General features: G+C 40.4%; 2 protein-coding genes across 3 annotated transcripts in view; one reads left to right on the top strand and one right to left on the bottom strand.

Moving 5' to 3' along the window:
• ubac2 (UBA domain containing 2) overlaps positions 1-12166 on the top strand; it is an 83183-nt gene that overhangs the window by 25526 nt on the left and 45491 nt on the right. The gene's annotated exons all lie outside the window — the stretch shown is intronic.
• On the bottom strand, positions 6293-10711 carry gpr183b (G protein-coupled receptor 183b). Of its 2 annotated transcripts, XM_060899538.1 has the most exons (3): positions 10502-10711; positions 9908-10068; positions 6293-9133 (listed from the first exon to the last, which is right to left on the bottom strand). In XM_060899538.1, exons 1-3 carry the CDS (start codon positions 10553-10555, stop codon positions 8038-8040), a joined length of 1311 nt encoding a protein of 436 aa, XP_060755521.1. In that variant the 5' UTR covers positions 10556-10711; the 3' UTR covers positions 6293-8037. The 2 variants fall into 2 exon arrangements, with proteins under 2 accessions (XP_060755521.1, XP_060755522.1); XM_060899539.1 differs by lacking the exon at positions 9908-10068.

Here is a 12166-nt window from a genome sequence, read left to right as displayed (position 1 = left end):
TGCTAATGTATAAAATATTGTATGAAATTTGCACATCACGTGCTGATGTAGTATTTATTATTATTATTATTATTATTATTTAGTAGTAGTAGTATAACTATTTAATAACGTTCCTGTGTTAAGGTAGTGAAATGGATTTAAATAGTGTATATTTTTGCACAAATATTTTAAGATGCTTATCACACACAGCTTTTACAGCTTATTACAGTACACACGTTCCACACACCTTCACTGATGATTTTACTCCATTGATGCTAAATTGGCCACTATAAGCCTTCACTTCATCGTAATGCCAGTGACCTAAAGAATCAAGTACGTCTCAGCTAATGACAAACATTAGTGGAAAAGGAAGACGGTAAATTTATGTCGAATGATTTATGCCTGATTTAGTAAAGACTGTTGGCGTGTAATACGTCGGATTGCGTGACATTTTATGTGACCTTATGATAGCTACATAACATTTTTGAGGAATTTCCCCCAAACTGGGTAATCTGTAGTTTTAAAACAAGATCTTTGTCTTGCTCACACACGCGACACTGTATTGCATGCTCTTTTTAACACTAAGGTTTGTCATTAATTCACACATCTCAATAGCTCCCCCCCCCCAGCTCACTTGGGTCTGAAAATGAGACATTTTAAGCTCGATAAGTGACTCATAAATAGGGAAGTGGAGGATGACTGTCCTATCCAGTCCAGAATTGAATGCAGAATGTATTTTTTACAGAATTAAAATGTTTATCCATTCTTGAGAGATTACAAATCAAAGATTTGTAAAAACGGCTTAATTTTTAGAATACTGCCATAATATTCTGTATGAGGATCACATGGTCCAAAATGGGCCTCATTAACCAATGAGCTCAAATGTTTTTCTATTTTTCAAGATATTGACATAGACATTGGCAGGCACATAGATGCCTGTATATTGAATACAAAGTTTGAAAAATTTGTAAAAACTGGTTATGCAAATTAGCATTTAAGTAGCATTAATTATTCTAATTAGGTAAAAATGTTAAATTGGTACACTCGATTAAAAAAAGTAATAAAAGGTTATTTCTAATACCCTCTTTGTGCTCTGTAGGCCTTTGTATTTCTCAAAAGTAGGGCCTACTAGTGTTTATATTAAAGAATATAAATGATAATATTCACAGCTTTCAAGGCGAACCTCAAAAAAAAAAAGTGTGAGCCACATTCAAGAAACAATTCCAGTTAACTGACCTGAAATTGACACTTGCGTTTCTGACTTCCCGTTTTTAAAATCTCATTCCGACTACTAAGAGCTCAATATTTTTCTTCAAAACAGTTAGTGGTGCTTGAAAGTTTGTGAACCCTTTAGAATTTTCTATATTTCTGCATAAATATGACCTAAAACAACAGATTTTCACACAAGTCCTAAAAGTAGATAAAGAGAACCCAGTTAAACAAATGAGACAAAACTATTATACAACCCCAATTCCAAAAAAGTTGGGACAGGGTGTAAAATCTAAATAAAAACAGAATGAGAAGATTTGCAAATCATGGAAACCCTACATTTCATTGAAAATTGTACAAAGACAACATATCGCATGTTGGAACTGAGAAATTTTGTTTTTCAAAAGATTTCTGCTCATTTTGAATTTGATGTCAGCAACATGTTTCAGAAAAGTTGGGACGGGGCAACAAAAGACTGAAAAAGTTGTGTAATGCTAAAAAACTAATTTGGTTAATTGTCAACAGGTCAGTAAGATGATTGTGTATCAAAAGAGCATCCCAGAGAGGCAGAGTCTCTCAGAAGTAAAGATGGGGTGGGGTTCACCGCTCTGTGAAAGACTGCGTGGGCAAACGGTGCAACAATTTAAGAATGACATTCCTCAATGGAAAAACTGCAAAGAATTTGTGGATCATATCATCTATGGTCCATAATATCATTAAAAGATTCAGAGAATCTGGAGAAATCTCTGTATGCAAGAGACAAGGCTGAAAACTGACATTGGATGCCTGTGATCTTCAGCCCCTCAGGAGACACTGCATTAAAAGCAGACACGTGTCTGTAGTGGAAATCACTGTATGGGCTAAGGAACACTTCAGAAAACACTTCATTACTGCTTCCACAAATGCAAGTTAAAACCAGATATAAACAATATCCAGAAACCCCGCCCCCTTCTCTGGGCCCGAGCTCTTTTACGATGGACTGAGGTGAAGTGGAAAACTGTCTAATGAATCAAAAGTAGAAATTCTTTTTAGAAATCATGGACCCCACATCCTCCAGGCTAAAGAGGAGAGGAACCATCCGGCTCATCAGTGCACAGCTCAAAAGCCAGCATCTGTGATGGTATGAGAGGGCATTAGTGCACATGACATGGGGAGATTGTACACCTGGGAAGGCATCATTAATGCTGAATGATATAAACAAGTTTCAGAGCAGTATGCTGCCATCCAGACTAGATCTTTTTCAAGGAAGGCCTTCCTTCTTTCAACAAGGCAATGCCAAACCGCTTTCTGCACATATTAAAACTACATGACTCTGTAGCAAAAGAGTCCGGGTGCTAAACTGGCCTGTTGTAGTCCAGACCTGTCTCCCTTTTAAAACATTTGGCGCATTATGAAGCGCAAAATACGACAAAGGAGACCCCGAACTGTTGAGCATCTGAAATTGTAGATCAGGCAAGAATAGGACATTTCTCTTTCAAAACTACAGCAGCTGGTCTCCTCAGTTCCCAAATGTTTACAGAGTGTTGTTAACAGTAGAGATGATGCAACACGGAGGTAAACACGCCCCTGTCCCAACTTTTCTGAAAGATGTTGCTGACCTCAAATTCAAAATGAGCATACATTTCTCAAAAAACAATAAAATTTCTCAGTTTCAATATATGATATGTTGTCTTTGTACTATTTTCAATTAAATATAGCATTTCCATGATTTGTAAATTATCGCATTCTGTCTTGATTTACAGTTTACACAGCGTCCCAACTTTTTTGGAATTGGGGCATTTGTCATTGTATTTGGTCATTTTATTTATTGAGGAAAATGATCCAATATTACATATGTCAGTGGCAAAAGTATGTGAACCTCTAGGATGAGTAGTTAATTTGAAGGTGAAATTAGAGTCAGATGTTTTCAATCAATGGGATGACAATCAGGAGTGAGTGGGCACCCTATTTTATTTAAAGAACAGGGATCTATCAAAGTCTGAGCTTCACAACACGTTTGTGGAAGTGTGTTATGGCCCGAACAAAGGAGATTTCTGAGAACCTCAGAAAAAGCATTGTTGATGCTCATCAGGCTGGAAAAGGTTACAAAACCATCTCTAAAGAGTTTGGACTCCACCAATCCACAGTCAGACAGATTGTGTACAAATGGAGGAAATTTAAGACCATCGTTACCCTCCCCAGGAGTGGTCAACCAACAAATATCACTTCAAGAGCAAGGCGTGTAATAGTCGGCGAGGTCACAAAGGACCCCAGGGTAACTTCTAAGCAACTGAAGGCCTCTCTCACATTGGCTAATGTTCATGATTCCACCATCAGGAGAACACTGAACAACAGTGGTGTGCATGGCAGGGTTACAAGGAGAAAGCCACTGCTCTCCAAAAAGAACATTGCTGCTCATCTGCAGTTTACTAAAGATCATGTGGACAAGCCAGAAGGCTATTGGAAAAATGTTTTGTGGACGAATGAGACTAAAATAGAACTTTTGGGTTTAAATGAGAAGCGTTATGTTTGGAAAAAAAGGAAAACATTGCATTCCAGCATAAGAACCTTATCCCATCTGTGAAACATGGTGGTGGTAGTATCATGGTTTAGGCCTGTTTTGCTGCATCTGGGCCAGGACGGCTTGCCATCATTGATGGAACAATGAATTCTGAATTATACCAGCGAATTCTAATGGAAAATGTCAGGACATCTGTCCATGAACTGAATCTCAAGAGAAGGCGGGTCATGTAGCAAGACAACGACCCTAAGCACACAAGTCGTTCTACCAAAGAATGGTTAAAGAAGAATAAAGTTAATGTTTTGGAATGGCCAAGTCAAAGTCCTGACCTTAATCCAATCGAAATGTTAGAATAGAATAGAATGCCTTTATTGTCACTATACACATGTACAATGAGATTAAAGCATCTTCAATAACAGCGCAAACAGCGTGTAGAGAGGGAGAGAGAGAGGAACGGGGGGAAGGGGAAGGAGGAGAAAAAAAAAGGGGGGGTGTAAGGTGCACAGTCTGAGGTGTATGTGTTGTGTTACACATTATGGAGTGAGGTATTGCACATATAATGTTGTGGAAGGACCTGAAGCCAGCAGTTCATGTGAGGAAACCCACCAACATTCCAGAGTTGAAGCTGTTCTGTACGGAGGAACGGGCTAAAATTCCTCCAAGCCGGTGTGCAGGACTGATCAACAGTTACCGGAAACGTTTAGTTGCAGTTATTGCTGCACAAGGGGGTCACACCAGATACTGAAAGCAAAGGTTCACATACTTTTGCTACTCACAAATATGTAATATTGGATCATTTTCCTCAATAAATAAATGACCGAGTATAATATTTTTGTCTCATTTGTTTAACTGGGGTCTCTTTATCTACTTTTAAGGCTTGTGTGAAAATCTGATGTTTTAGGTCATATTTATGCAGAAATAGAGAAAATTCTAAAGGGTTCACAAACTTTCAAGCACCACTGTATTTATTTAATCTGTTTGATTTGAAAAAAAAAAATAGGTAAAACTATGAAAACTCCCTTCAAAGCCTCCTGTGAAGCATAACCTCAAAACTAGCAGACGGAAAATTTTGCTGAACACTTAATCAGAAACCGCGAGAGCTAGAGAACATCTTTATCGCAGTTATATGATTGATATTCACAAATGATTTCATCATAATGGAGAGACCCTGAACACCTTCCCATGACTCATAAAGAAAAGCACCAGCAGTTTCCTGTGAGCAGAGTGAACTCTATTGTTCCAATTTCAACCTTCCATTACTCCCAAAGTACTAAACAGATCTTAACGAGAGAAATTTCTTTGGAAATCAGAAATTATAAGCTTTTTAATGATCGTATTCACGATAGAAAAGATTCAAGAGTTAAGCAGTGACAGATCTTGAAACTTAGATGAGCGTCTGCATGGACAGTTTTTACAGCACGGCCAGCGAGCATCTGATATGCCTACTTAAAAGTAAAAATTGGGAATTCAGTGGGAGTTTATATGTACAGGGTGTTTCAAAAAAAATGTGATATTCTGGGATATTTACATCTCTTATTATTATTATTATTATTATTATAGCTATTCATTCATTTCACATTTAAAAGTTATTCTATCAGTATAGCATCTTCAGGGCGCACAAACAGGACACCCTGCAAGCCCACAGGCGTTTTGGTATTTTTCAAAGCATTTTTATGGCCACTGCCTCATAGAGGCTGTAGCCACTATGTCATCGTGTTGTAAGAATGAGTGTAACAATCACGCACTGCACCTGCGCATACAGGTGTTCCTATTCAAATGGTCGGTGAGTGTATACAATTCGGTTCACCATTCGAAATAAATGCACGAGGCTAAAGAAATCGCTTTCAGACATGTTTATGCTTATTACCGAGGGAAAGTGTGTTTCTATTTTAAAACATCCTCCAGGTTGTCGCCCTTTCCTCGCCTCCTTCGGCCAGTGGTCCCATGTGTGATGTAGATGTGACGTACTTCCTAATTGTTACAGGAAGTTGTAACCTCTGAGTTACATGTTGATCCTGGGATTGAGATGCTGGCCTCTTCTGCCCCTCGGACCTGCTTGATCCATCCTGGTGCCCTGTGTCTGGTCGGAGTTTCATGAGGACGGCCCCATGAGGACGGCCCCATGAGGACAGTTGAGGGTTATACCTGTTAAAACTGTTAATATTATAGTCAGGCTGTCTGTTGTTGCCCAAATGAGGATGGGTTCCCTTTTGAGTCTGGTTCCTCTCGAGGTTTCTTCCTCATGTCGTCTGAGGGAGTTTTTCCTTGCCACCGTCGCCACAGGCTTGCTCATTGGGGATAGATTAGGGATAAAATTAGCTCATGTTTTAAGTCGTTCAAATTCTGTAAAGCTGCTTTGCGACAATGTTTATTGTTAAAAGCGCTGTACAAATAAACTTGATTGATTGATTGATTGATTGATTGATTGATTGAAGTTGTCAAAAATAGTATTGAAATCACTGAGCTCTAGCACCGGGCCTTTTTCTTTTTCCGGGAAATAAGAGTTTGGGTCATGGCGACAGCTTGTGTATGTCCGCCTCGGTTCGGAGGTTTCAGTTTCAAAAACTGTAAGAGTAGAATAATATAAAGTACAGACACTTGGTATATTTTTACTTCTATGATTTTTTAATTGTTAATGTTTGGATTACGCTTCATTTTTGTGACTACTGCCTCAAAATAAAATGTGCATATATGTGCGCTATATTTATTATTGTATGGACAATTTTTTATTTTTAAGCAGTAGCCACATGTACCCATAGAGTACCTATTTTTAAAATGCAGTATACAATCCATTTCCTGTCAAATCCCATACTGTTCACATTTGTTTAATAAATGCAGTACCTCTGATAAGGGGAAGAAGAAAATGATATACAATTTAATCATTACCATTTACTGCAAAGACACATTTATAAAGATATACATATTATCCACATCTGATATGTGTATACTGAGAGATCCCACAGTTCCTGTAGTCATAACGTAATATAATGGCGATACCTGCTTTGATATTATGTCCATATTAAGCAGCACTCCTCAATCTCCTTGTCTTCTCATGCACTTTGGAAGTAATCCATCCCAAGCCCTATTCGGACACAATCATTTTTACAACAGGAAGTCGGGTAGTATAGTTTTTTACTAAAGTATCTGTGTGATTTTAGTTCCACTCCAATCAGTCATGTCAGATGGATTCTCATTCCCTTGAAATCTCTGGAAAGGTTGTAGGTGTACCTCCTGTACAATGGCCATTAGAACCATGGGGAAGTGAATATATCCCGTGCACATTGACGTGTCGGTAAATGTTTTGCCATTTCCTGTGGAGTAAGAGGTGTGTGTGTGTGTCCGTCCATATGTTTTCTAATATGGAGACGCATCAGGAAGTGGTCTGATATGATGTCAATCCACCAATAACCAACTGTCAACACACCTCTGATTTTCCAAATATTCAATGTTCAAAAGCATTATTTATATTTTCCAATAAAGGTTTTTTGAAGGGTTCAGCCTTCCTAAAGGAGTTCCACCAGATCCCTTTTTTCTCAAAGGAAAGCCTCTTTTTCGGGCTCAAGTACTGGAGGTGCATGGCCTCTGGTGTCCATCGGAGGGTGCTGCACTGAGGTGCAAGGTCCTATTGTTTTCCTAAGGATTCTTCTTATTTTTTTCTTGTTCTTTTTCTTCAAGACTTCGCCATTTTTGAGGTGGTTCCCATGGGTGGAAAAACTCATGAAATTTGGTGCACACATCAATCCTGGCCACCGCTACTCAGCGATAGATGCTTGACCCCATAGCGCCCCCACATGTCATTGAGACTTTTGCCTGGTATACAGGTTCACCTATCCATGTAAAATTTGGTAGGTGTGTGGGGTGCCCCAAGACAAACAAAATTGTAATGTACATTATATTAGCCATACATAACAGGAAGTGAGGTTATTTTTGGTTTTGTGCATTTTGATGCGTTACATTTTGACATTCTCCTCCTCGGCAGTTTGTTGGATTCATGCCAGATTTGGTATACCGGAGGTGCTCAAGCCTTTCATTACTGCTTATATATTTTAAATATAAAAATATTTTAGTAATAGTAAGGATTCCCCCAGTTGGACAGTGCACAAATTGGGAAGGTAGCAAACTAAGACACCTTGAACAGACACAGGCATTACAACAAGTTAAAGTTTAACCTTTTCCTTGAAGACAAGATATATACTATATATTTGAGAACTTGTTTTGGTGTGATATAAATCTTTCTGTAAACCCTACCAACTCTATTCAGAAATCTCTTGTACAGTGCAAAACGGTCACAATCGTTAACAGCAGGAAAATGCATCCTATCTGAAGGCTGCCGTGAGGTGTGCGGAGGTTCAGGAGTTGTTCTTGATGGCGTTCAGGGTCCGGTTTCTGTCGTGGCAGGCTAAATGGGTTGTTTGTTCACGAGTTCCAGAGCTGTCATGTGAGCTGGGTGCTACACTGGACAGTGATGGGTGTACGTTGCGCTTCAGCAGTTTCAGCACTTTCTTCTTGTAGCCATTGCATGCAAAGAAGTAAACAAATGGATCAAGGCATGCATTGAAGTTCATGAGGCACACAGTGATGTGCAGCGAGATTTGGAAGAAGTGCAGCTCTGCGCAGTTCGGGTCATATACAAGCTTCCGGATCATGTACTGTAGCAGGTTGATGTGGTACGGGCTGAAACACACAATAAACACCACCACCACACCAGCAATCACCGACCGTGCCTTATGCGTCCTTCCAGAACGTTCAGTCAGACGGTTGGACTGTGCAGCTTGCCGCAGTCTACGCGAGACCGCTGAGTAACAGAAGAGGATTGTCCCCAGTGGGATCCCGTAGCCCAAAACCACAGCGCCAATCAGAATGAAAGGTAAGCCTTGGACCGTGTACTCAAAATTGGGGTACTCCATGCAAGTAATGGTGCCATCGTGCTCCTTGTGAGTCATGGGCATGGTCAATAATGGCAGTGTCTGCGCCAACACCAGCACCCACATTAACAAACAAATGAACTTCACATTCCGCATTTTCCGGACCCACGCCAACTTCGGCTGTAGCGCTATGGCCACAAAGCGATCCACAGCAAGACAGGTCATAAAATTAACGCCTGCGTAGCAGTTGATGTAGAACAGTAGTGCCGTGGCCTTGCATAGCCCGTCTCCCAGAGGCCAGTGGAAGCCCAGGGCATAGTACGTAGCCCGCAGTGGCAGCGCCAGGCAGAAGAGCAGGTCTGACAGCGCCAGGTTGGCTGAGTACAAAGTGCTGGGGTTGAGCTTGGTCAGCGTGGTGAAGATGACGTGCAGTGCCAGTGTGTTGCCTAACAGCCCCAGCGGACAGATGATGAAGTAGGCCAGCGGCATAAGCACACGCGCCACTCCAGAGTGGGAGTACAGGTCGGTGCAGTTGGAGTTCACTGATGCGGACATCGTCACAGACTGATAAATAAAGACACTGAAAGCAGAAATGGAAATTTATTATTCTGTGTTCTATTTTAGAAGCAAAATAATGTGAACCCCTTTACTTTCGGTCTATTTTTGTCAAACCACCTGTACACCCACAAACCTGTCAAAGTGGAGAAAAAATGCTTCCTCAAAGGTTCTTAAGATAATTTAAAGGATCCTTCTGTCAAGAACGCCAGAAAAACCTAGAGGAGTTAACCATCCGAAGACCTTTTAAAGAGTTCTGTGTTTTTTATAAATGGAGTAGGATCAACTTTCTTATACTTTTAGAAAAAAACACATCAGGAATATTTACATTTTTTGGGAGCGTGTTTAATCAGCTACAGTTGTGACTCGGTGTCAAAATCAAGCTTCTGTGAGGTGAGAGAGCTGGCAAAGGGAACTGGATACTGGGGAGAGAGAAATTTTCCAGAACCTGAGCATAACTGTTAAAAATGGCTATGTTAGAAAAAAATTAGCAAGTCATAGTAGTTGGCATGATGAAATTCAGAGCTTCAAAAAAGTAACACCCTTTCAAAGGCATCAACTTGGAATACACTTGATCAGCAACGATTTCCTGAGTGCAAAAATGTCAGCACCAAGCAAACTGCATCTACATCAATAAAACAACCTAAGCAAAGAGAAGTGGCAAACTTGGAGAAAATAAATGCTAATGAAAAGACCGGCACGAGACTGAGTACTGAAAACGTCTTCAGAAGAGGTGTAAAAACGCCTCTCAGAGCAACAGGCTGAATACAACATGGATTTTGGAGAAATTTTCTATTACCTTAATGACTTAGAAATTGCTGTCCTTGTGTGGAGTACCCGAACCCAAAGTGCTATTATTCTGTCACTCTTCAGGAACGTGTTCCATAAGACTGATGAAATGATTTCGAAGATGCCACAGAGTGTGTCTTGAAAGGGTACTTTCCCCTCGAAAGGGTGGCCCTTTTTTTAAAAAAAAAATATATATAAATACACATGACAAAGAATTTACTCATGTGTACTAGTCACGGAAAAATTTTCTTGGTTTAAAGACGACACCCCCCCCCCCCCCCCCCCCCCCCCCCCCGGGTCATTTGCATTACCACAAACACACACACTTCTTTAAAGGTGCTAAAAAAAAAAAAAAGCTGTCAAGGTCGATAATTAGGTGACCTTTTGAAAGTTTCCTTAAAAATCTTCATTTCTCTGACCTTTTATTTATCTTCTTGTTCAGGGTTTCTAATAATTAGCCAAAAAAGTATGTCTTTGGTTCTCCCCCCCCCAAATATATGATGAGATATAGTTTAGTGCTCCTTTTTTTTTTTTTTTTTTTTAAATCTAGCTTTTTCCGCCGGCTTTTCAGCCTTCAATTAATCCTAAAAATGACATTACTCACCAAACAGTTGAGCAGCAGCTTATTTCTGTGATCAGGCAACGCAGAGTTCCTCATGCATCTTAAACTAAGACATGCATCTCGCTTTCTCAGAATCTAAATATATATATTTTCCCCTTCCTTGATAACATAATTGCTGGTCTCCCCTATCTCCACTATCTCTCGACGAACCTCCTTTTTAAAAATGCACAGCTCTGAAGAAGGTTGAAGCTCTGAAAGAAACCACACGACCTCCTTTCCTATTCACTAATTTTTTTTTTTCCCCTGCACCTCCTCCAGTCTCGTCATGAGAGAGGTTGTTGATTCATTTTGGAGAAGTAAAACTCAATCCTCAGACGATTTGGTTTTAATATGGAACTGAATATAAAGAGCATGCAGTATTTGTGTTATGTATATAAATTGATGACCAAGAATCTGATTTTATGTTTCAGGTAGCCATGATACACACAAGGTGTTTATATTTATGGTTTTAATGTGTTTAAGATTTTATGCAGGATAAGGCAGGGTGGGGGAAAAAAAAATATTTGTGCAAGCTGAGATGGAACCATTTGTCAAACAAGTCGCACAGAGATGACTTGACAGGTACGACAGGGATGAAGAGTCTTTCTAGGCAGACACGCTCTTTCTCTGAAGAAGTGTTCCCACACAAGGACCATGGAAGTAAAACTGACGAAGTTTTGCATTGCAGGAAAATTGTGGTTTCTTGGTTACATTTCAAGTAAGAGGAAACAAAGAGCCGATTGCTTAAAGCTGCATAGTATGATATTTTGTTAATCAAAAAACCCGTCATCATTGGCAAATTGCTGTGGAACAAGAGGAATGACTCTCTTCTGTAGGAAAGCGATCAATTTCAGGATGGGAGCAGCATCACATCGAAACTCATTTCAATCCTTTAGTAACTGATACGGGGGGCGGCACGGTGGTGTAGTGGTTAGCGCTGTCGCCTCACAGCAAGAAGGTCCGGGTTCGAGCCCCGTGGCCGGCGAGGGCCTTTCTGTGCGGAGTTTGCATGTTCTCCCCGTGTCCGCGTGGGTTTCCTCCGGGTGCTCCGGTTTCCCCCACAGTCCAAAGACATGCAGGTTAGGTTAACTGGTGACTCCAAATTGACCGTAGGTGTGAATGTGAGTGTGAATGGTTGTCTGTGTCTATGTGTCAGCCCTGTGATGACCTGGCGACTTGTCCAGGGTGTACCCCGCCTTTCGCCCGTAGTCAGCTGGGATAGGCTCCAGCTTGCCTGCGACCCTGTAGAACAGGATAAAGCGGCTAGAGATGATGAGATGAGATGAGTAACTGATACGGAGCATCACTTCCCAGGTTTAGTTCACCCTTGCTATTATGATAATCTCTACTCTTCTGGGAAGGCTTTCCACTCAATTTTGAGGCGTAGCTATGGGGGTTTGTGGTCATTTGAGCATTAGTGAGTGAGGCCAGGTGCTGATATTGGGCGAAGATCCAATGGTTTGGGCAAGATGGTCAGGTGTCCACAAACTTTTGAGCACACATCGTGTGCATTTTGATGATTAAAAACATCTTTGAACAAGTTTTTACACGGTCAGTTTATGTATCCTGTGGCAAGAGTCTTCAAATTTCAAATATTTTTTTGCTTTGGTTAACATCCTATCATTTGATGCAGCTTTGATGGAAAAAAATGTTCCTCTCTGTGGTTCA

Source organism: Neoarius graeffei, chromosome 18 (assembly GCF_027579695.1).
Source record: "Neoarius graeffei isolate fNeoGra1 chromosome 18, fNeoGra1.pri, whole genome shotgun sequence".
In the NCBI taxonomy this organism is placed as follows: Eukaryota; Metazoa; Chordata; class Actinopteri; order Siluriformes; family Ariidae; genus Neoarius; species Neoarius graeffei.
The sequence above is the reverse complement of the archived record's forward strand: the minus strand, read 5'-3'. Positions and strand labels throughout refer to the sequence as shown.